Source organism: Tasmannia lanceolata, unplaced genomic scaffold, assembly GCF_043159265.1.
Source record: "Tasmannia lanceolata isolate RefF3 unplaced genomic scaffold, GAP_Taslan_0.1 ptg000019l, whole genome shotgun sequence".
NCBI lineage: Eukaryota > Viridiplantae > Streptophyta > Magnoliopsida > Canellales > Winteraceae > Tasmannia > Tasmannia lanceolata.
In genome coordinates this window covers 15,747,546-15,772,972 of record NW_027518696.1, presented here as the reverse complement: position 1 = coordinate 15,772,972, position 25,427 = coordinate 15,747,546, and the positions used below count along the sequence as shown (strand labels likewise).

The 25,427-nt window shown below is 41.0% G+C and overlaps 1 protein-coding gene across 1 annotated transcript in view; it reads left to right on the top strand.

Annotated features, from left to right (window-relative positions):
• Positions 1-25,427, top strand: part of DGS1 (dgd1 suppressor 1) — a 65,483-nt gene that overhangs the window by 5,714 nt on the left and 34,342 nt on the right. The window contains exons 2-5 of the mRNA XM_077361983.1: positions 7,393-7,507; positions 7,659-7,862; positions 22,744-22,881; positions 23,097-23,264. Of these exons, the coding sequence (XP_077218098.1) occupies positions 7,393-7,507; positions 7,659-7,862; positions 22,744-22,881; positions 23,097-23,264 (625 nt within the window). The remainder of the gene's footprint in view (positions 1-7,392; positions 7,508-7,658; positions 7,863-22,743; positions 22,882-23,096; positions 23,265-25,427) is intronic.

The window sequence follows — 25,427 nt, the reverse complement described above, 5'->3', positions numbered from 1 at the left end:
CAACTAATAGATTTTGGTCAGAATCATTAACCGAAACAATCAAATGATTCTATATATATTAATAAAAAAACATAATTTACAAAAGAGCCCTTATGTGATACACAGAAGCCGAAGGGTTATATACACCACAATATGGTATAGATTTGTAGTATGCAAAAGGTTCAAATTAGGTTATTTTACTCACCGCCTCAAATTGATGCAGAAGATCAGATAGCATAAATTTGCTAACCAAAAAGCTTGGTCGTGCTCATGTCATAGCTTTTGTGAAGATATTTGCCAACCTATGTGAAGATATATGGAAGCAAGATCCACACTTTAGAGTAACAATGTAACACTGACATACATTGTGACAATCCACATCCATGTTCATCATCTTCTCATGAAAAATGGGATTAGTAGCACTCTGAATGACACTCTATGCTCCATTAAGTAAGATCAGAGATATGAAAGCAAGATCCACCCTCTAGAGTAACACCAACATATATAGTGACAATCCACCTCAATATGCTCCGTCCTCTCATAAAAAACAGGATTAGTGGGAATCTGAATGACACTTTTATTATCTCCATAAAGTGAGGCCGAAAATATGGAAGCAAGATCCGCCCTCAAAGTAACATGGCCGTGTATATTTACAATCCACGTCAATATGCTTCTTCCTCAGATGAAGAATGAGATTAGTGGCAATCTAATTGACACTTACTATCTCCATAAAGTGGTGTGAATGGAGAATATGAATACCAAAATTTGAAAGAAGCACACGAAGCCACACTATCTCAGTGGAGTCTACAAACATGAATCAATATTCTGCTTCTGCTGACAACTTAGAGACTACATCTTATTTCTTACACTTCCATGAAATCAAATAATCTCCAAGAAACATACATCATCCTGTAGTAGAACTACACCTTGCCCAATCAGCATTGGCATATGCAACCAAATCAAGTGATGATGATGGAAACAAGGAGAATCCTGCCTATCTTCTCTCATAAGTATCTTCTTATGTGAGATGCAATGTAATAGGAGATGAAACTAACTGACTCACAATCTTGACTGAATACTGAATACCCAATGTTTAGTATAGCCAAGGCCAAAAAAATCAGACTCTTCGCGAGTCTTAGATATAAAGTAGGATCATCTAGATGTGTGCCATTTGACTGCTTATTATACTTCGCTGCTTCGCATTGGGCTCTACAGGTGTGTCCATAGTCTTGCCATTTGTAAGATGTTCAAGGGATATGAAATATTTGGTCTACTTAGTCTGACCGGCCAATATGCCTCTATATGATATTGAAACCTCGAAGCTTAGTAAATATGCCAGTGGTCTCAATTCTTTCATCATGAATATATACTGGAAAAAGTACTTAAGCTCTTCATTGCTTGCCAAATCATCTTCCAAAATGATGATGCCATCTATTTAGATAAGTAGGATAGTGATTTCTGCTTTCCTACGTAGAATAAATAGAGACTAGAGAGCAGTCATAGGCACTGTACTGGAATCCATTGCCCACTACTGTTCTGAACTTCTCAAACCACGCTCTTGGTGTTTGTGTCAGACTATAAAGGGACTTTATGGATGATAAGGAATGAAAGGACATGGAGGATTCATGTATACTGTCTCAAGAAGATCATCCTGTAAGAATGTGTTCTTAACATCCATCTGGGATAGAGACCACTGTTATGTAGAAGATATGCCAATGAGAGTACGAACTATAACCATATTTTCCAATGGTGTTTTTGTCTCTTTTTTGTCAATCTCATACTCTTGTTTGTGTCCTTGTGCCATCTTACTTTAGCTTAATGGAATCGACTCATGTGATCCCAATCATAGATGCATCCGAAGGATAATGAACCAGATCCCATATATATCTCATGAAGAGCTTGAAGCACCTGATCCATAGCAACCAATCTTGCTTAACAAATGGCACACACACACACATATTATATATATATATATATATATATATATTAGGAATATGTTGGTGCGCTTAAGCGCACCATTTTTTGGGTGCGCTTAAGTGGTTATAACGCCTCCCATTCGTTTAAATGTTGGGTCCTGCTTAAGCGAACCAATGGGAGGCGTTATAACCACTTAAGGGCACAAAAAAAATGGTGCGCTTGAGTGCATCAACACTTTTCTCTCTCTCTCTCTCTCTATATATATATATATATGTATGTATGTATGTATGTATATGTTAACTAACCAACTTCTCCAAAAGCTTAAGCTGTTGGAGAAAGGCGTTATTTATCTTTTATACTTTAACACTCCCCCGCACGTGTGGCCCACTTGGCAAATACGTGGCACGTGTGGTCCCACTTTGGGTTGACCATCTCATGTGGATTTTTGCTATCCAGGAGGTTTGAACTCGAGACCTTTGGCTCTAATACCATGTTAACTAACCAACTTCTCCAAAAGTTTAAGCTGTTGGAGAAAGGCATTGTTTATCTTTTATACTTTAACAATATATATATATATATATATATATATATATATATAAGGAATAAAGTTATTATCAATAGTAACAAACAAACTTGGGATGAGAAACCAAAAAAACATGTTGATGAGAGGAACACTTAGACGTAGGGAACACAAATAAGAAGAATCAAAATCTAAAAAGGGGAAGTAGTAGTAGTAGGCAACGGTAAACGATTTGATGCAAGAGCAGCAGACAAGGCTTCTTTCTTTATTGTTCACACTGTTAGCGAGACAGTTCCGCTCGTCCCATCTTTCTACTGCTAGTTCTCCAGCTGCACCTCCTTCCCTTGGTACTGAGCCAGTGACGTCCGGTGTTTTTTGCTTAAGCTATTGGAGAAGTTGGGCTGACCATCTCATGTGGATATTTGCTATCCAGGAGGTTTGAACTCGAAACCTTTGGCTCTGATACCATGTTAACTAACCAACTTCTCCAAAAGCTTAAGCTGGTGGAGAAAGGCGTTATTTATATTTTATACTTTAACAATATATATATATATATATATATATATATATATATATATAAGGAATAAAGTGATTATCAATAGTAACAAACAAAGCTTGGGATGAGAAACCAAAAAAACATGTTGATGAGAGGAACACTTAGACGTAGGGAACACAAATAAGAAGAATCAAAATCTAAAAAGAGGAAGTAGTAGTAGTAGGCAACGGTAAACGATTTGTTGCAAGAGCAGCAGACAAGGCTTCTTTCTTTATTGTTCACACTGTCAGCGAGACAGTCTTGCTCGTCCCATCTTTCTACTGCTAGTTCTCCAGCTGCTCTCCTTCCCTTGGTATTGAGCCAGTGACGTCCGGTGATTCTTTCACAGTCCCCAGGGCTGACTTTGAGGAGCTTCAGCGTCTTCACTGGGGCGCCCATCCTACTGCGGGCTTTGCACAGCCAGGTAGCTCGCACATTACCCTTCTCTGTAGCTCTGCTTTCTAGATTATTGATTCGGGTACCTCGAACCACATGACTGGTAACTCGTTTCAGCTTAGTTCTTTTCGTCCATTTCATTTTGCTTCTCAGTCCATTACTCTTGCTGATGGTACCACCATTCCTATCTCTGGTGTTGGTAGTATCTCTCCTCACCCTGGCCTTCCGCTTTCTTCAGTCTTATGTGTTCCTAAGTCTCCCTTTAGTTTACTTTCTATTAGCCAGCTTACTAAGACTAGAAATTGCTCTGTCTCATTTTATCTATCTTATTGTCTCTTTTATGATCTCTCGACTGAGAGGACGATTGGTTTGGGACGTGGGGTAGATGGGTTCTATCGTCTGGAGTGTCGCTCAGTTCTTGCTGCCTTGCATGGTTCTGTCGACACATATCAGTGGCACTGTCGTCTGGGCCACCATTCTCATCAACGACTTCAGCAACACCTTTGGTTCGCGGATCTGTTTCTTCATTTCAGTGCAAGTCATGTGAACTCGGGAAACACCATCGTGTGTCCTTTCCTCCCTGAGTAGTTAGTCAAGTCTCGAGTTCATTTCAATTAGTCCATTCAGATGTATGGGGGCCCTCTAGGGTCGTGTCTTCAACTGGTTGTAAGTACTTTATTGTTTTTATTGATGATTATTCGCATATGACATGGTTGTTTTTATTTAGAGACCGTTTTGAGGTTTTTTCTACTTTTTGAGCCTTTCATGTTGAAATTCAAACACAATATAATTGCACTCTCAAATGTTTACGCACAGATAATGCTAACGAACACTTCCCAGGCTCAAATGGGTTTCAAGATTATCTCTCCACTTATGGCATCCTACATCAGTCCTCTTTTGCCTACACCTCTCAGCAGAATGGTGTGGCTGAGAGGAAACTCCGATACTTACTTGAGGTGGCTCGCACCTTACTTTTAAATGCGAGTACCAAAATCCTTCTGAAACAATGATGTCCTTATTGTCTGCTTTCTTGTTAACCGTCTTCCTTCAACGATTCTTCATGGCGACTCACCCTACTGGGTTCTCCACCCTCAGCAAGATCCTTTTCCTCTCACTCATAGGGTGTTTGGGTGTGTTTGATTTGTTCACATTCTCGGCCCTGGTCGTGATAAGTTAGACCCTAGGTCGGAGCGATGTATCTTTCTGGGATATTCTCGTACCCAGAAAGGTTATCGTTGCTACAGTCCTCGTCTTCGTCGATGGTTATTCTCTGCTGATGTGACCTTCTTTGAGTCCGACCCCTTCTTTCCACAGGTTCTTGCACCCCAAAGTCCTGCTCCTGACTCACATATTGCTCTCCCTCTCTCTGTACTCTAGGACCCTGTTGTGCATTCGTCACCATCTTCATTAGTGGATGTACTTGCATCGATCTCTGTCCCTGTCTCAGTTTCTCCACCTCCGGGGCCTCCTGCTCGTACGAAGTGTTACCAGCGACTTCGACGGGCAGATCATCCACCACCTCTCCAAGCCTCATCTTCTCAGCCAGAGATCCAGAGTTCTCCTTGTCATGTATCATCTCTTCCTTCACTTATGGTACCTTCTGATTCCCCTATTGCTTCCCGCACTCGCACTCTATTTCTGAATTTGTTTCATATGATAATCTCACCCTGCTTTTCGAGGTTTTGTGTCTTCCTTGTCCTCTGTTTTTCTACCGCAGTCTGTGGCCGAAGCTCTCTCTCATCCAGGTTGGTGTGCTTCCATGGATCTAGAGATGGGTGTGCTTCATACTAATCAGATTTGGGATTTAGTTCCTCTGCCTTATGGTGCTCGCCCTGTTGGATGTCGATGGGTGTTCTCTGTTAAGTATCAGCCAGATGGGACTGTTGAGCGTTTGAAAGCACACCCCATCACCAAAGGATATACTCAGACCTTTGGCATTGATTACACTGAGACATTCTCACATGTTGCGAAGTTTCCTTCTTTCCGAGTGTTACTTTCTCTGGCAGTAAATCATGCTTGGCCTCTTTATCAGCTCGATGTGAAGAATGCCTTTCTCCATGGCGACCTCACATAGGAGGTTTACATGGAGCAACCTCCTAGGTATGTAGCTCAGGGGGAGATGGCCTCCTCTGTATGTCGCCTGAGAAAGTCTCTTTATGGTTTAAAACAATCTCCAAGAGCATGGTTTGGAAGATTCAGTGAAGCAGTCATGCATTTTGGAATGAAACCATGTGCTATTGACCATTCAGTTTTTAATCATTAGTCTGCAGATGGTTGTATATTTTTTATAGTGTATGTGGACGATATTATTATCACTAGTAGCAATTCAGGGGCTATAGAGAAATTGAAGACATTCTTGCTGCAAGAATTCTCTACTAAGGATCTGGGACGCCTAAGGTACTTTCTTGGGATAGAGGTGGCACGTTCTTCTCGAGGGTTCTCTCTATCAGAGAGGAAGCATGTGTTGGATTTATTAGAAGAGACAGGAAATCTTGGAGTGAAACCTGCATGCACACCCATGGATCCTAACGTGAAGCTTATTCCTGAAGATGGGGACTTGTTGGATGACCCTAGAAGATATTGGAGATTGGTTGGGAAGCTCATATACCTTACAGATACTCGTCCAGACATTCCGTATGCTGTAGGGGCAGTTAATCAGTCGATGAGCTCTCCACATACCTCTCATTGGGCTGTAGTAATCCAGATTCTCAAGTACTTGAAGGGTGCTCTAGGAAGAGTCTTGTTGTTTAAGAGGCATGATCATATGAGAATTGAAGGTTTTTCTGATGTAGATTCGACAGGATCTCTAGCAGATAGAAGGTCGACTACTGGATACTGTACCTTTGTAGGATGGAACTTGGTGTCATGGCTAAGCAAGAAACAAGATGTCATAGCCAAGTCCAGTGCTGAAGCTGAATACATGGCCATGGCACATACGAGTACAGAGCTTATCTGGTTGCGCTCACTATTGTCTGATATTGGTATTGTTCCCTCTTCCCCCTCTAGGTTGTATTGTGATAACAAGGCTACCTATTGCTACCAATCCAGTTTTTCATGAACGAATGAAGCACATTGAGGTGGACTGCCATTTTATCCGCCAGAGAATCCAGAGAGGAGAGATATCCACAGTCTTCACTCGATCTGTAGATCAGCTGGCAAATATGTTTAAAAAGTCTTTAAGCAAAGCTAAGTTGAGTGATATTTGTAAAAAGCTTGGAATGTATGATATATACTTTCCAGCTTGAGGAGGAGTGTTAGAATATGTAGAATGCCTAAGGGCATAACTGTGTTCGTACTATTCTCTTGTTATTATAAATGCTTGTGTAAGGGGGAGGCATCCCTAACTTACACACCCTTTCTCTCTAACAGTATGTATGTGTGATACATAGAAAGACATAAATATCCCTCCACATGTGAGATGTATAACGCGACCATTCTCAACATCTTAAACTTTTATGCTTATACTTATCCCACCTTGCCTTTGGCTACTTTGATCTGGCTTGGATGCTTCTATTTGTTATTCTTCCCTTCACTTTAATATGAATTTAAGTTGTGTTAAATGAAGGTTTCTTTTGTTTTACTTTTTTCAGATTGCTGATGCCATTTCTTTGCGTTCCAATGTTTGTTTATGGTGTTCTATTATTGGGACGCTTCAAGTTTAGAAATCTGCAAAAAACAATTAAGCGAATTTTCTAATTATACTTAAAGGTAATCCAGATTATTTATGTTAACTTGAATGGTTAAGCTCGACCCATTCATGTACCTAAACCAGATAAAACAGTTCATATGCTCTTATATATCAAATAAGTGTGCGTGGACCTAAGCTCATGAAAGATATGTCATGAATACACCATGTACTTTAAAAACCCGATAAACAGTTCATATGCTCTTCTACATCAAATTAGCATACTTGGACCTAATCTCATGAAAGATATATCATGAATACACTATTCTTAATTTTGGACTAATATCTTTCATATTATTAATAGTTTGATATTTAAACCTGGTGTCCCTTTGGATATAATTGCATGCTATCTATCTGCAGGGTTCTGACAGAAAGATCAAAAGTTTTTGACACTTTAGAGGATATTTTGGAGCACATCCTTTCAAGGTTGCATGATATCCAGAAGAGTTTACTCTTTTGGCAGTCACGGGCAGAGGTTCTTGTTACACTTGCTCAATATTGGGCTAAATCAGAATTTTTTTCCTGTAGGGAAGCAGACAAACTTATTCTAGGAGTATGAAAAATCATGTAAATAGGCTCTTTTCCTAAAAAATTGTGGTTGATATCCATCATATCCTATTGTTCAGGGAGCAGATGCACGGAAAATATACTTTATGATTTTTGAAAGAGGCCCACGGGCTTTCATTGAAGGAACAATTCAGTTGATACGTGGATGTGTTACAGATGGGACGCCCATGCAACGTCTCTGCCATTCTGCTTTAACTATGATATCTGACAGAATTGCTGTCTTAACGCATCTCCAGTATTGCCTGGCGACATTTCTTGCAGAGGTTTGTTTGATCTTGTTTTCTTAACCATAACTATAGTGTGCATTTGTTGAGGCCCTGCTTTTTAATTTTGATATATTAATGTTTTGTTTTTGGCCAGTCTCCAATCCATGTTTTAAATTCTGACTACGTTAATATTAACCCGGAATTTATCTAGGAACCCGGTCCGGCACCTTAAATTTTATTGGTTGAATAAAAGAAATACAAGAGGGGGACATGCCACGGACATGCCGCCTTTCCTCTGGACCCAAAAAAGAAACACAATTACTTCTGACGGATGCTTCGGAGTCTGCCGGTCTTTTTTTTTGTCAGACGGATGCTTGGGACTCTCCCTTTTTTTCCCATGTTTCATTTATGCTTGTTTTCATATATGTTCACGATGTTCATTATAAAACTGCTGGCAATGTTTTCATGTACTTTTCAATAATTTGTCATTAAGTTCTGTAACTGTGTAAGAAAAACTCACTTCCTCACTACAGGCCATAAGGAATGAATTTCAGTCTTCCAATATGCATGGGCTTGATTTGATATTACTGCTGCCTTTCCGAGCCATTCCTTTCCCTACTATTATATAAGACTGGCCGGTGCTGACAAGATGATAACTATTCATATTTGGAAGAAAATAAAGGCATAATATAGAAGGTAAAATGTGTAGTACCTTGTGCATGGTGTAAGAACCCGATATCCATAGCTTATGTTAAAAGTGTTTAAGATCAAATCATTATAGTTGATGGGCCGATTCCCTTCTTGCGACTTGAGGACTTAACTGAACACCCTTGTAATTCTAATACTTTACACTAAATAAATGAAAACCTTTTAGATATAATTAATTTTGAGATACACAGATGAAAATATTTTGGAAACCAAAAATATAAGGCTTTTCTCACCGAACTTTTGGATTTTAGTAATGTTTGGACATGATAGAAATTATGACCCTTTAAGATTAACAAAATACTGTGGACTTTAAGGCCCAACCCCTAAAAAAATGGATTTTGATCATGAATAAGAAAGTTGAATTTTTATTATATTGGAATTTGAACTCGAGACTATTTTTATTGAATTCAAATGGGATGTATTCAGTTATTTACGTGTAAAATCTGAAGTAAATGTGGACTTTACTTAAATGATTTTTTCATGTAAACAAGTTTTGTTATGGGGCAAATGTCTAAACTAGTTCAAGCTAAATGGACCTCCCTAAGATTCATTTCAATTGCGTTTCTCAGATTGGAAAACCCAAGGAACTGACGTGGAAAAAAATAAAAGAAAAGAAAAAGAAGAAAAGAAAAGAAAAAAAAAGAACATTTGGCTGTTATGTTGTCGTGAAAAGTGAAAAGTGAAAAACTAGAGCGGTGGTGAATCTTGTTGGAGCGGGGGAGGGGCAACCGAATAGGGTGGAATAATGGTGACAAGGAAAACCACGGAGAGAGCAAGAGAGAGATTCCATAAAAAATTCGCTTGCGGAAGATGGATTTTAATAGCCCGCGACGTCGGATATTTCGAAAAACAGGGAGAGAAGCCTAGGTAGCCAGGCTGGCACTGAGATGACCCAGGGAAAGTTGACCAGTTTTAGCTCCTTTCCCCGACGTTTTCTACAATATGTGCTACAACTGAACCGATGTACTTTAGTAATGAAGTAGTAAAGGAGGTTTCATTATGATTTTAAAGCTCTAATCCTCTCCAGTCTTGTCTAACCGAGGTACTTTAGTAATGAAGTAGTAAAGGAGGTTTCATTATGATTTTAAAGCTCTAATCCTCTCCAGTCTTGTCTCTCTCTGACACGCAACTCTCTCTCTCTCTCTCTCTCTCTCTCTCTCTCTCTCTCGTGCATTCGAAAACCCTATCCCTCTCTCTCTTGCACTCTCTTCCATCTGAAACCCTATCTCTCTCGCATTAGGTCTAGAATGTAACTGTTTCTCATGATCTCTCTATTTTGAGTGCTCTCTCCCTCTTGCACATTCGAAAACCTTACCCCTCTTTCTCTCTCATACCCTCTTCCATCTACAACCCTATCTCTCGCACATAAGGAATGTTACTATCTATCTCTTGATCTCTCTATTTTTGGTGCTCGATCTCGACTTCTGCACTTGAACCGTGGAACGAGAGAAGGAAATCATTGGGAGATAGAGAAGAAGAGAGTGAAATCATTGGGAACGATTGAAAATTTATCCGAGTAAATTACTAAGTTTTGGCTATAAATAGTTCCTCTTTTTACTCTGGCAAGTGGTAATTCTTAAGTTTTGATCTAATTTTATTAGGAATTTGATATTCATGGTGTAAGTCATACATTGATCATAAGTTGATTTTTGAAAGGAATAGTTTGGTTTATGAAATGGACTTTTTGTTTATGAAACAGGTTTTTCAGGAGGTGAAAAGATGAAATATGCTTTGTTTGATTTTCTATTCATTGGTTTTGTCGATAAGGAATTGGACTTTCATGGAGATACATATTTGTATGGACGTTTAATTGGAAGATGGTTCCGTTCATCATCTTTTCTAATAGAGTGGTTTAGTTTATGAAATATCTTTTGTACAAGTTGAAGATGGTATCTGTGCTGTTTGATTTTCAATGTATGGGTTTGTTGGGCTCTATGTCTTGACTAAGGAATTTGATTTCATGGGGTTTTGTAGCCTTTTTGGACCATGGTAGAAGGTGTATGTATTTGCCTAAGGGCATTATGGTCTCTGTACTCTCTCTCTCTTTAATATAAATACATAAGGGAGGGGGAGGATCTTCCCAACTCTCTCTTTCCCTCTCATTCTCTTCTCGTCTTCTTCTCCCTCAACATGGTATCAGAGCCCTAGGGTTGTGGTACCCTAGGGACCTCCATTGAAGCACTCCTTGCTTCTTCTTCCTCCACCCTTCCCTTCCTCCATTAACTCCTCTTTCTCTTCACGCTCTTGTCCACACCACTCCACCCTGTCGCGCAAAGCCTCCCCCACGCTCGCTGCCGTCTTTCTTCTACCCCTCGCCGGAAACCCCTTCTCTTACCCTCCCTTGCTGGACACCCTTTCTCCCACCCTCCCTTGCTGGACACCCTTTCTCCCACCCTCCCTTGCCTCCCTGATGTCCCCACTCTCCATCACCTCCCTCGCTGCCCCCCTGCCATGGACCCTTAAACCCCCCCCCCCCCCCCCCCCCCCCCCCCCCCCCGCGCGCGCGCGCGCGGCCTCCCTTGCCATGGAACCTCTAACCCTAACCTAAACCAATCTAACCTTCTTCTCAACCTACATTTCACCTCCTTCTTTTGTTGGGCTTCTAAACCCATTCTCTTCATTGGCCTAAATCATCTTAGGTCCTTTTTTTATTCCTTCCAGAGACTCCGATCTCATTCGATTGTTTCCCTTCTCCTCGTTGGTAATCATACTATGTCTACCTCCACTATGTCTCTTCTACGAAGCCGCAGCGCACGCCACATGTTTGCTCAAATGTCAGAGTGGGGTGTTGTGCCTCCAATTTCATTTCTTGCCTTTATTCTCCTCTTGGCTAGTGACCATATGTCTTGTTCTACTATGTTTCTTCATCGTAGTCGTGGTATCATGGCCGGGCCCGTCGTGTGATTCGTCACCTCTCTATTGTTTATCCTCTGCCGCTGTTATAGTTTGCGGCTTTCTCTCTATTCCTGTCATCATGGATCCTCATGTTAGTTCAAATCCTACTCTTGGATCGACTGTTCCATCTTCAACTACCATCTCTAATTATTCCTGTTTTGTGGAGGTTGCTTTCCCACATATGACTTCTGCCTCTCTTGACGGGTCCCTTCCATTCCTCAGAGGGACCCTCTCTCCTGTGCAGCCTCATGGGTCTAGTACCCCTTCTATTGATACATCTATTCTTGGCACGTATACTGGTGGTGACTATTCTGGCTCTGGCGGTGGTCGCTTTGCCAGAGGTCAAGACCGTTGGGGCCGTGTTTGTGGCCGTGATTCTGCAGGCGGCCGTGTCGCTGGTGGGCGTGGCGCCCTTATTTCAATCCTTATTAGACAACGGGACATCATGTGCCTTCTTGCTATGCCTATACCTCTGCTGCTAGATTGGTAGCACATAATGATCCGGTCTCCACGGTCGACTATGTTTAGTTTTTACACTTGCGTGCGCACCGCCGAGCACCTACTGCGCCCTTTGCACATCTCAGTGGTTCACTAGCTTCGCTTCTTACTACCTCCGGCTATTGGATTATTGATTCTGGGGCTTCCAACCACATGACGGGTACCTCTGCCTCCCTTAGTTCTTTTCCACCCCTACAGTCTGCCTCTAATACTATTACATTGGCCGATGGGACCACTACTCCTATTTCTGGTATTGGTACTATTTCCCCTCACTCTATTATTTCATTGTCCTCAACACTGTGTGTTCCTCGGTCCCCATTTAATTTACTTTTTGTAAACCAAATTACAAAGAATCTTAACCGTTCTGTCTCTTTCTTCCTTTCTTGTTGTGTATTTCAAGATCTCTCGACTGGGAAGACGATTGCCTCGAGTCGTATGGTGGATGATCTCTATCGCCTTGATTGTGTTCTCTGTCCTGCTGTTTTGCATACATTGGCCGATCCTTATCAGTGGCACTGTCGTCTTGGTCATCCCTCCCTACAAAAGATTCAACAGTCACCCTTTATTCCTAGTCATGTTCCCTCTTTCCAGTGCGAATCCTGTGAGCTTGTGAAGCACCGTCGTGTGTCCTTCCCATCTCGAGCTCTTAGTCGAGTCTCTACTCCTTTCGAGTTCGTGCATTCTGATATATGGAGTCCCTCAAGGACCACATCTCTCTTTGGTTATCGAAATTTTGTGATTTTTGTCGATGATTTATCTCGTGTGACTTGGTTATTTCTACTCAAGGATCGCTCTGAGTCCTTCATGCCTTTCGCACATTTCATGCTGAGATCACTACACAATGTGCTTGTACTCTTAAATGTTTGCGCACTGATAATGCTAGGGAGTACTTCTCTGTTGCCTTTTGTGATTTTCTATCCTCCCATGGCATTGCTCATTAGTCCTCTTGCGCCTACACCTCTCAGCAAAATGGTGTTGCTGAGAGGAAACTTTGCTACCTACTTGATATGGCTCCCACTCTTCTCTTTCAGATTCGAGTTCCTCAACTCTATTGGAGTGATGACATCCTTACATCCTGTTTCCTGGCCAAGCGGCTTCCTTCTTCGGTTTTAGATGGTACCTCCCCCTTCTCGATTTTGCATCCTCAGGGGGGATCCCTTACGCTTCACTTCACCCGTCTTTGGTTGTGTTTGTTTCGTTCACCACCTATCCCCAGGCCTAGATAAGTTGGCTCCTCGAGCAGGGCGGTGTGTCTTTCTGTGGTACTCTCGCACTCAAAAGGGTTATTGTTGTTATGTCCTCGGCTGCGGCGCCTCCTTGTTTCCGCCGATGTAACATTCGTTGAGTCCGCCTCATTCTTTACTGCTCCTGTCGCAAGCAATAACCGTGGTTGGCCCCTCTATCAGCTAGATGTGAAGAACGTTTTTCTTCATGGCGACCTCATTGAGGTGTACATGGAGCAACTTCATGGGTATGTTGCTTAGGGGGAGATGTCCTCCTCAGTGTGTCGCTTGCGAAAATCTCTCTATGGCTTGAAACAATCTCCTCGAGCATGGTTTGGGCTATTTAGTGAGGCCGTCATGCGTTTTGGCATGAAACAATGCGCCGCCGATCACTCTTTGTTCATTCATCAGACCGTGGCTTCTTCTGATAGTATATGTTGATGATATTATCATTACTGACAGTAACTCTGTGGGTATACAGAAATTGAAGGTCCTTTTGCAGAAAGAGATTTCCAGTAAAGATCAGGGCCGCCCGAGGAACTTTCTTAGGATTGAAGTAGCCTACTCCACTAGGGACCTCTCTCTCTCTCTCTCACAAAGGAAGTACGTGTTGGATTTATTAGATGAGACAGATTACCTTGGGGTGAAACCTGCTGCTGTACCCATGGACCCTAATGTGAAACTCCGTCCAGAACATGGTGACTTATTAGATGACCCTGTTAAATAAAGGAGGTTGGTTGGCAAGCTCATATATCTCACAGTCACTTGCCCATACATCTCATTTGCCGTAGGCGTAGTCAGTTAGTATATGAGCTCTCCTTGTACCTCTCACTGTTCCTCAATTACTTTTTTATTTAAAAGGGACATCGGTCTCTTGATCATGCGTCTGGAAAAAGGTATGTAGTGGATGTTACCTTCTTCAAGTCCACTCCATTCTTATCATCTTCTGCCTCGTTGAGGGAGAGCATAGTAGTTGAATTGAAGAGAGGTGTATGCTTCCTGTCCCAATTCCTATGGTTGAGCCTATTCCTCCTACCGGGGTCCGAAGGCGCTGAAAGTTTATAGGTGCATGGGTGGCGACTGAAAAGAAAGGCGGCAACAACAGTCCTGTCACTCTAAACACTCCAAACCAAACAGATACTTTGGAATAGAGTCCTACAGTATTTCTCCTACAGCTCTCCCACTTTTGAGTCTAGTCATGTTGAATATGAGTTTGCTAGTGGTGACACGTCTGAGCTCAAGTGTTGAGTCTTTCAAAAAAATATGAGTTTGCTAGTGATCTAGATATTCCAATTGTCTTGGACTGTTAGAATATGTGCAATGTGCAATGTCAAATGTGGTGGCTGCCAAAGTCCAAAATGGCAGCCACACACATGTCAAAATTGTATGTCAAATATGGTGGCCACCTATCATTGTATGTCAATTATGGTGGCCACCTATCATGTAAAAGTCCACAATGGTGGCCACCACTCTCACATTTCTCCTCTATAAATAGATTAGTGAGGGGGAGTTTCTCTCAACTCACTCATTTCTCTTCTATCATGTCTTCAAACATGGTATCAGGGCACCAACCCCCAGATTAATCACCACCTTCATTCTTTTATTCTTTTTTTCCATTTTTTCTAACACTGATCTTTCTTAACCCTAACCCTAATCGTGACTTGAATCCCCAGCCTCTCTCTGTGCTTTTACGAAAGCCCCCAACCCTTCCCTGTGTTACAGAGACCCTCTATCCCATTCATCCGTGTGTCGTGGGTCTCTTTATCCACCCCAAAAGGCATTGGTGATTCGATGGTATTGGTGGTTGATGTGACTGGTGATTTGGTTGATTGTTGGCTTGTGTTGATTGGTAGTCTTGATGGTTGCTAGTCGGTGGTGTGCCTAGTGGTGGTAGCTTTCACGTATGGTGTTGCTCGTGGTTATTCGGGTTTGTGATTCAACTATATTTGTGGTGGCCTGATCGTCGATTGTTGGAGATTTGGTTGGTCCTTCATTGTTTTTCACAGTCTATCCCATTTAGTCATCGTTTATGGAACTCACTGATACCTCTTCGCTACCATTGGTTTCTTTGAAAATTGATGGGGTCTCTTCTTCGGCTACTGGTCCTTCTCCTGGCTATTCTCATGCGGAGGCCCCTCCTCAGATGACTTCAATTTGACTGGATGAGAAGAATTGTCCTCCCCGGAGGAGAGGAGTTCGTACTTACCTTCTTGGTCGTGGCAAAGTACGATTTCTTGAGGATGCTCCTCCGACCACCAAGGATCCCACCTTTGAGAAATGGGAAGTTGGGAACAAGAGGACGCTGTGGTCAGATTTTCTCTCTGGAGTTGTATGGATTCTCAGGTGTCAGCCAATATGATGTTTCTTGACTCCTCTAAGGAAGTTTGGGAGTATGCTGCAACCTTATATTCTGGTGCTGATAATGTCACCGGATTGTGTGATCTGTTCTTTGACTAGTTAGGATTTCAACGTGGTGACCTGTCTCTATTAGAGCATTTTAGCTCTTATCAGTCTCTTTGTCAGCAGTTAGGTTTGCTTATGCCCGTTACTGTAGATCCAATTGTTCTTAAGCATCGTCAGGAGTAATTGCGCGTTGTTCGATATCTCGATTCTTTAGAGCCTCATTTTATGCAGTTACGCCAGCAGATTGTTAGTTCTGGTACCCTACCATCGCTTCAGGACACATTTTCTAGGGTACAACGTATGAAGGCTACTCTGATGACTGACCATCGTCTTGATGGGTTTGCACTTGTTACCTCTTCTGGTACTAACCGTGGCCGTGGATTTGGCCATGCTGGCCGAGGTGGTTGGGGACGTGGCCGTGGTCGGGATGTTACGGGTCGTGGCCGTGGTAGGGACTTCTCGAGTGATCGTGGACGTGGACCTCGATTTTGTACCCATTGTCGGTTGGAGGGACACACCATTGATTACTGTTATGACTTACACCCAGAGCTCCGTCCTTCGCTGCTTACTGCTTCTATTGCTACATCTGATGGCGCTAGTTCTGCCCTTGCTACTCCTACGCATGTACCTCGTCTGGGTCATCCTCCTGCGGACAAATTACGGAAATCTCATTTTATTATGAAATCTATTGAGTCGTTTTCATGTGAGTCTTGTAAGTTGGGAAAGCACCATCGAGTGTCTTTTCCTTCGCGTGGTAGTCGATGGTCATCTAGACCTTTTGAACTTATTCATTCTTATGTATGGGGTCCTGCATGGACTACTTCTTTATATGGTTATCAGTATTTTGTAATATTTGTTGATGATTTTTCTCACACTACATGGTTGTTCCTTCTCAAGGAACGTTCTGATGTGTTTAATGCCTTTCTTAGCTTTTATTATGAAATTGAAAATCAGTTTAAATGTTCTATCTCTTATTTGCGTACTGACAATGCCGAGGAGTATTTTTCTCGTAGGTTTCACTCAATTCCTTTACTCTCGAGGCATTATTCATCAGTCCTCTAGTGCCTATTCTTCTCAACAGAATGGGGTTGCCGAGCGTAAAATCAGATACCTGACTCGCACACTCACGTTTCAAATGCGAGTACCAAAGGTCTATTGGGGTGATGCCGTACTCATGGCATGTTTTCTAGGAAATCGCCTACTATCTTCCATACTTTCTGGCTAGACCCCCTTCTCAGGTCTATATCCCCTAGGTGATCCTTTTCCTTTACTACCTCCTGTGTTTGGCTGTACTTGTTTTGTTCACAAGTTAGCTCCGGGACTGGATAAGTTGGACCCTCGTTCTGAGAAATGTATATTTTTGGGTTACTCACGAACTCAAAAAGGATACAAATGCTATAGTCCTAGCCTGCGCAAAACGTTTGTTTCTGCTAGTGTGTCTTTCTTTGAAGATACTCCTTATTTCTTTGATTCAAAGGTTTCTGCAGTTGAGCCGCCGAGTTTATTTTTCCCTTTGACAGGATTTGATGTTATACCCACTACTCCCGATTCCTCTTCTGCACAGCCTATTACAGATTGTTCCTCAGCAGAGCCTGCGACAGATACTTAGGAAGTTTCTTCTTTGCCAGTGACGAAAGTGTACAGCCGGGGTCATAGACAGGTATTTCAACCTCCATCTCCTCAACAGGCCAATCCTTCTTCTATGTCTGATGATGATCATTCTTCAGGTAATCCTATTGTTATCTCTGATTCTTCTATTCCCAGTCGTACTTGTTCTCGTACGACTTCTCACCCAATTTCAAAGTTTGTCTCTTATGATCATCTTTCACCCAAAGTTTGCTTATTTGTTTCCAGTGTTTCCTCTATTTCTATTCCAAATTCAGTTATAGAGCCATTGGCTCATCCTGGCTGGGAAGCTGCAATGGATGTTGAGAAGGATGCCCTACACTCAAATAGCACATGGCATCATGTTCCCTTACCTTCTAGTGCGCAGGCAGTTGGCCGTCGTTGGGTATTTGCTATTAAATATCAGCATGATGGGAAAATTGAGCGTCTCAAAGTGAGGCTAGTTGCAAAGGGTTATATTCAGACATTTGGTATTGATTACCAGGAGACTTTTTCTCCGGTTGCGAAAATACCCTCCCTCCGTACGAGTGTTGATTTCTATTGCAGTTAATCTTCGTTGGCTATTTTATCAGTTGGATGTGAAGAATGCTTTTCTACATGGCGACGTTACTGAGGAAGTTTACATGGAGCAACCTTTTGGGTATGTTGCTCAGGAGGAGATGGGTTCATCAGTGTGTCGCCTTAGGAAAGCTATCTATGGGCTGAAGCAATCTCCGAGGGCATGGTTTGGTCGTTTCAGTGGTGCAATTATGCGTTTTGGCATGAAACAATGTTCGGTTGATCATTCCGTGTTTAGCCATCACTCTAGGATATGTTTTCTTGATTGTTTATGTAGATGACAATGTAATTACTGGAAATGATCAAGATGGGATACATAGATTGAAGATCTTCCTTCAGGAAGAATTTGCGACAAAGGACTTGGGTCTTCTCAGATATTTTCTTGGAATTGAGGTTTCTCACTCTAAACATGGTCTTTCACTATCACAGAGAAAGTACACTTTAGATATTCTAGAGGAGACATGCTCCATAGGAATAAAACCAACATCTATTCCTATGGACCCAAATGTAAGACTTCTTCCTGAACAAGGAGAGTTATTTGAGGATCCAGGTCGATACAGGAGATTAGTGGGAAAGTTGATTTATTTGACTGTTACTCGACCTGATATCTCATATGCTGTATGAGTGGTCAGCCAGTTTATGAGCCCTCCTCACACATCTCACTGGACTGCAGTACTCTAGATTGTCCGATACTTGAAAGGCACACCAGGAAAGGGATTATGTTTTAGGAAGAACGGACATGAGATTGTAGAGGGATTCACTGATGCTGATTGGGCTGGTTCTCCAGCGGACAAGAGATCTACGATTGGTTACTGTACTTTCGTTGGTGGTAATATGGTGTCATGGATAAGTAAAAAGCAAGATATTGTGTCCAAATCTAGTGCAGAAGTCGAGTACATAGCTATGTCATGTACGACTGGAGAGTTAATTTGGTTGCGTTCCTTCTTGTCAGAGATTGGTTTCTCTCCTTCAAGACCATCATAGTTGTATTGTGATAATAGGTTAGCTATTTATGTTGCCAACAATCTAGTTTTCCACGAGCAACCAAAGCATATTGAAGTGGACTGTCACTTCATTTGCCAGAGGATCCAAAGAATAGAGATTTGCACCATGTTTACTTGATCCACAGATCAACTTGCCGATGTGTTCACCAAAGCTTTAGGACCTTGAAAATTGAAAGATGCATGTAACAAGCTAGGAATGTATGATATATACATTCCAGCTTGAGGTGGAGTGTTAGAATATGTGCAATGTGCAATGTCAAATGTGGTGTCTGTGCAATGCCAAATGAGGTGGCTGCCAAAGTCCAAAATGGCAGCCACACACATGTCAAAATTGTATGTCAAATATGGTGGCCACCTACCATGTAAAAGTCCACAATGGTGGCCACCACTATTGCATTTCTCCTCTATGAATAGAGTAGTGAGGGGGAGTTTCTCTCAACTCACTCATTTCTCTTCTATCATGTCTTCTAACATGGACAAAGGAAAATTTCATAGTACATCACGTCTTATTACTAATTTGTTGCATATGAGGCAATCTCCCAGCCAAAGTGCCTTTCTTTGTTCGTGCCTTCCTCTCTTTCTTCTGTTTCTTATGTGTATTCCGAATAGTTTTGCAGAGGCCATCCCCCAACCAAAGTGGAAGGAAGCAATGTGGGAAGAGATGAGGGCATTGCTAAAAATCAGATCTGGGAAATGGTTTATCAACCCAAAGGGAAAGAGGCAATAAGCTGTAAATGGGTCTTTTACGGTGAATCATAAGGTAGATGAATCATTTGATAGATATAGAGGTTAGTGACTAAAGGGTATACATAGAGACTTATGGAACCAACTGCAGTGAGACATGTGTTCTTGTAGCAAAAATTAATTCCATTTAGGTGCTACTTTCTCTCACATCAAATCAATCATGGCCACTATTCCACCTAGATGTGAAGCATGCCTTAATGAATATTTATAGGAGGAAGTGTACATGCAATCACATCCTGCTCTTTGATATCTGGGAAATAAAAGGAAAACATGTTGATTGAAGAAAGATATCCATGGGCTAAAACAATCTCCTAGAGCTTGATTAGATAAGTTCAACAGAGCAGTTAAAACTATTGGACGTAGTTAGTGCTATGCAAATCATACCCTCATTAAGTATTATTCATGGGAATTCTCAATTGCACTCATTGCATACTTGGATGTCATTGTTGTGGCAGGTAACTTTCCTACAGAGATTGATCGGTTAAAAGGTATTTTGGATGCTGAATTCAAAATTAAGGACTTTGGTAAGTTGAAATATTTTATTGTGATCGAGTAGCTCGATTGATAAGGGGAATCGTTGTCAAACTCTTACGAGTCGTACGAGTCAACTCTCGAGTCGAGTTGAGTCATTGGGATTTCGAGGCGAGTCGCCTCAGTTGAAGACTCTTACGGGTCGTTTGGTGACTCTTACGAGTCATTGCGAGTCAAGTTGAAAAATTAAGACTCATATGAGTCAAATCGAGTCGCTGGGCCTGGGCTTTCTTGATTTGATGGTTGAAAACTTGGAAGTTGGAACTTAGAACTTAATTATTTTTGTGCATGAAAGTTACAAGCATATAGTTATTTACTAGTATTCAGTGCTATGCTATGCGTGGGTGTAAAATGGTGGGCCCCACACCATCAAAACATGAGATGTAAAATGGTGGGCTCCAGTCAAATGCATAGGTTTGCTTAGGAGTGATGGACACCACCTCGTCAATAACATTAGGGTTACAATGGTGGGCCCCACCTTCTGCATTAGTTTGGGTAGAGACGGTGGGCCCCACTCATCCTAGGCATGGTTGTTAAATATTGGGCCCCATTATGAGGTGTAAAACAATTGGTCCCACGATATATGCATGAGCTTGGATGGAGTTGGTGCGCTTACCGGATCAAGTGTAAAATAGTAGACCCTACCCATGCTATTCTTGGGTATAGAATATGGGCCCCACCCCGTCAAAAGTTCAAAACATGGTGTTGGGGAAAATACTTTCCAGGAAAAACTTTTCCCGGAAAAGGCGAAATGACACTTGGAATGTTATGTGCTCAGTAAATATTATAGATAGATAGATAGATAGATAGATAGATACATATTTTTGGCTTAGTGCTTTATCTATGTGCAATTGGGTTATATTTTTTACATGCTTCGTCTTTTGAGATATAATGATATTTTTTTCAACTAAATTTCTGTTTTTGTCAAAAACTCTTACTAGTCACGAGTCGAGTCGAGTCACGAGTCACAAAATTAAGAAATCGAGTCACGAGTTGAGTCATGAGTTGACAACTATATATCCTACAGAAAGTATCTTCTATATCTATTGAAAGAAACTGTAGTGTTGGGTGCTCGTCGAGCAGTGTTCCGAATCAACCCTAATGACAAGTTTAATGAAATTGTTGGCAATCTTCTTAGTTCTGACTAAGGAGCCATTTGAGAGCCTTGTTGGTTGTCTGCTATACTTACCACTAACCTGACCTGATATTGCTTATTTAATGAGTGTGGTTGGCCAATGTATGCATGCTCCGAGATCATCTCATCTTGTGGTGGAAATGGGGATTGAGATAGTTGAACTCATGAGAGAGGCTTACTGTTTTCTTACCACGGGCTTATTTGCGTTGACACATATACCGATGTAGACAGTCGGATCTGCAGATGATCATAGATCTACCAAATGTTTTTTCACCTTTGTTGGAGGAAATCTAGTTACTTAGAGAACCAAGAAACAATCTGTGGTAGCACGATCAAATGCAAAAGCAAAGTATAGGTCTATGACTCGTGGAGTTGCAGGGATTCTCTTGTTGAAGATTTTGTTGTTTGAGTAAGGATAAAGATGGACAGCCCTGTGAAGCTTTATTGTGATAGTGAAGCTGCCATAAGCATTAATCACAATCCAGTTCAACATGATCAAACGAATATATTGAAGTAGACAAGCATTTTATTATAGAGAAGGTGGATTCTCAAGAAGCGTGCCTTATGTGAAGAGTTTAGATCATTGGCTGATGTTCTTACAAAAGGGGTGATAAGATCCAAGTTAGATAAAGTTTTGGGTAGTCTAGGTATGATTGGCATTATGCCATGCTTGACGGGGAGTGTTGAGGTATATTTTATTGTAGCCCCACAGGGCTATATTCTAAGTATGACTTAAGATTGATTGAAGTCACAAAGAGGGAAATACCTTCAATTCATGTTGCTGAAAGAATCCTTCATCCCCGGTCTCTTCTCTTCCTTGTTCTCTGCCTTTCTTCTCTTTCTCTATTCTCAATCCAAACAATTATACACACATGCACCCATACGCATTGACAGACATGCATATTATGGATGCGACGCGCCAAACCTGTGCCACATATACTATGGTGGAGGTGGGTCCAATTGGACCAGGACTATAGTCTCTTGCCCATATTTATATATGTATTTATGTTGCGACTGTATGGAGTCAGGTCCAAATGGACCAAGCTCCACCATACTACAAGAGGCACAGGTTTGGCATGTGGGACATACAACACTAGAAGGGCCCCGCCATGGGATGGTCATCTCACAATTGGTTTGCATTCGATGGCATTGAATATCAGCAACTGACAATTTTTAGCCATTGATCGGAAGGCTAGGATGGCAGTAATCAGTGAGATGTTTAGATCATGATCATTCTATTTTAGGGCCCATCTTAGCCATCTATTGGTGCTGGTTTCACATGCACATTTGCTGACACGTACGGAATATAAATCCTGGCCTTATTGGACTTGAGACCATAGTATCGTAACCCTATATATATCAAGGGATTTGCTAGCGTCCATCGCTGAAGGCATTTTGCAGATGGTCTGTTGCATCTGACAGCAGCCACCTCGTGAATGAAAACAAAATCTGCTGAAAAGTTAGCCTCTGTGGCTGCTGTCAGATGCAACAGACCATCCGCGAAATGCCTTCTGCGATGGACACTAGCAAATCCCATTTATCTAATATATATTATCTATTATAACTATCTTTTAGTTCTGCTAACTCAATTTGTTTTCTGGTGGTTCCTGCAGGTTTATGTGGAGGTCGATAAATTTGGGGAATCTTTGATTAAGGACACTGACAAGGCATTGCCCTCATTATTGGTGACCATCAACAGCTTATTTTCAAACTTGGAAGCATCAATTGGACATCCACATGAAATTTATCAGGTTGCCTTGTATGTTCATGCAGGGTTTCAGATTGTTTCCTTGCATGCTGTTAACTTCGTTACACAATTTGTTGTAAACTACGGAAAATGACATTCACTCTTATTTCTCTCCTGTTTTCTTAAATTTGGTCACGTAATTTATTATAAACTATGCAAAAATAACCCTACCTCTTATTTTTCTTATATTCTTATGACTGTATTGCAATTGTTTTGCAGAGTGATTATTCTATATATGCGGATGGAAGCAATTCATTTTCCCTTCAGTTTGAGAAATTGCCTGAGATTAACGAGGGAAGGTCACAGTGGACAGATTGTGAAATAAGAGATGCTATCAATTTGATTTATCAAAATCTCCACAGACTTGATTCTTTCTTATCGCTCCTTGTGAGTAATTTTCTTTTTCATGTTTTCAAGCTTGTTTTTCTTATTCAATATAGTAAGTTGGGGAATAACACGTCTTATGGTCTATATTACTACTCTTAACCATATTTGCTACATGGAACCGGGTCCATATTACTGCTTTTGTGTGTTACTTGCTACATGACACCAATTCTTTATTGCTGTTTTTAAATATATTGGCTGCATGGAAGCTTTTCTTTGTTGTACATGTTAATATTACACTTGGATTCTCCATTTTGTGTTGAAATTGCAGGAAAATATAAGTAGTTTATTTGTGGTCCCTGTCTGTTGCTACATATACATAAATTGTAATTAGCTTACCATTGCAGTCAAAACAGGTGTTGTACTTGTGCGCAGTATTTACATTTGAAGCGTGCAGTCTATGCCCAATGTTCTAGTATTATCTCGTGTATCATAATTTATGGTGTCTAATCAGGGCTTTAACTTCCGATTTCGATTGCCCGAAATGGAAACGTTTCGGTTTTGATCGAAAAATTCGTTAGAAATCCTGTAAAATCACAGAAATATATGAAAAGATAAGCAAATGATAGAAAGTTAAGATGAAACTTTTGAAAATGCTAGGATAAGCCCCAATATACACTTGGAAACCATTCATAATGGTGAAATAACATCAAACACCAAGTGGCATGCACTGGCAATTCAATACACACCACATTTCACATGTAATTCATATAAATATGTATACATATTATGCACCACATTTCACATGCAATTCATATAAATATAATTATGTAATCCTTACTGATATAGTATACCACTATTGCATTTACATTTTTGGTTTCAGTATGCGTTTCGGTTTCGGTATCATTTTGGATTGGGTAGAAACAGCAGCATTTCGGTTATTTTGTGTCGGTTTTGGTGGACATTTAAAATCATGTGTCTAATATGTATTTGTCACTCTATTATTAACAAGGACTATTTTGATTATTTAATCCTAGATCATTAAATATTTATAACCTTTAGTAAATATTTATAACCTTCGACAGCAATAATCAGTAAGTATTTAGATCAATCCTAGGAGAATTTTTCTGGAAATAGGGTAGTTCCAAATGTGGGTCAAATTGAGTCCCTCCAATAGCAAGGCTAGTCTCATTCCCAATTAAAAGTTGGGTGGGAGGTATTACTTAATCTATCTGGTTTTGAGTGTCATCTTTGGCTATGCTCACATACGAATAGTGATGGGAGGTATGATTTCTAGCCGTCCTCCCCCTTTTTTGACCCTACCCTTTTAACATCCATATTTTTAAAATGAAAAAAAAAACCCTTAATGGGTTTCGAGGGCGGGGGGGGGGGGGGGGGGGGGGTGGTGTGTGTTATTTTTGCACAAGCTTAGGAGGGATCATTATGGGGATGGTGATATAGATATGAATGTATGTGCATACATACACGTCCATATACATATATGGGGTGGTATTTCCGCTCCCATTTCTAGCTTTTTCACCCTTTTTCCTCGAATGACCAAATTAACTTTGATGTGTTTGTCTGCACAAGCTGAGATGAGGGATCTCTTCTAATACATCAAGGTACCTGCATGGTGGAGGACACTTCATCAACTTCCGTAAACCAAGTTTTCAAACCCCATATCCTGTTCCTACTTTATCACGCAATGCATGACGAATAAGACTTCTGATTATCCCTCAAGTGCTTCTTTAGACAGAAAATGAAATGAAATAGAATAAATCTTCCCTAGGAATCTTTGCTTGAATGTTTGCTGGCAGCACAGTTCCATTCATGTGATAGATGGAACTCTATCACATGAATGTATGTAATTGTGCATCAGTTATTCATGTTTTGATTGAAGATGATGCTTTAGTATGATGACATGTATGAGACAATATCTGCAATACTGTGTAGATTCCATCCGTTTTTTTGTCACCAAAGGAACGTCATGGCTTTTATGCATGAAAAATTCTTATAATCTCTTGGGGAGCAATCTCCAATGCGGGTCATCTTTTGAGCTTCATGCTTGATCTAGGTAAGTCTCAAGAATGGCCAAGCCTTCATAAAGAATTTTGACTTAATTCAACCCCTTTTAAAACATTATGTTTCTCCTATAGCTTATGTACTTTTGCCCTCATCTCAGTGAAGCTCGGTTTCAATAAGAATAGTTGCTACTTTTGCATTGTT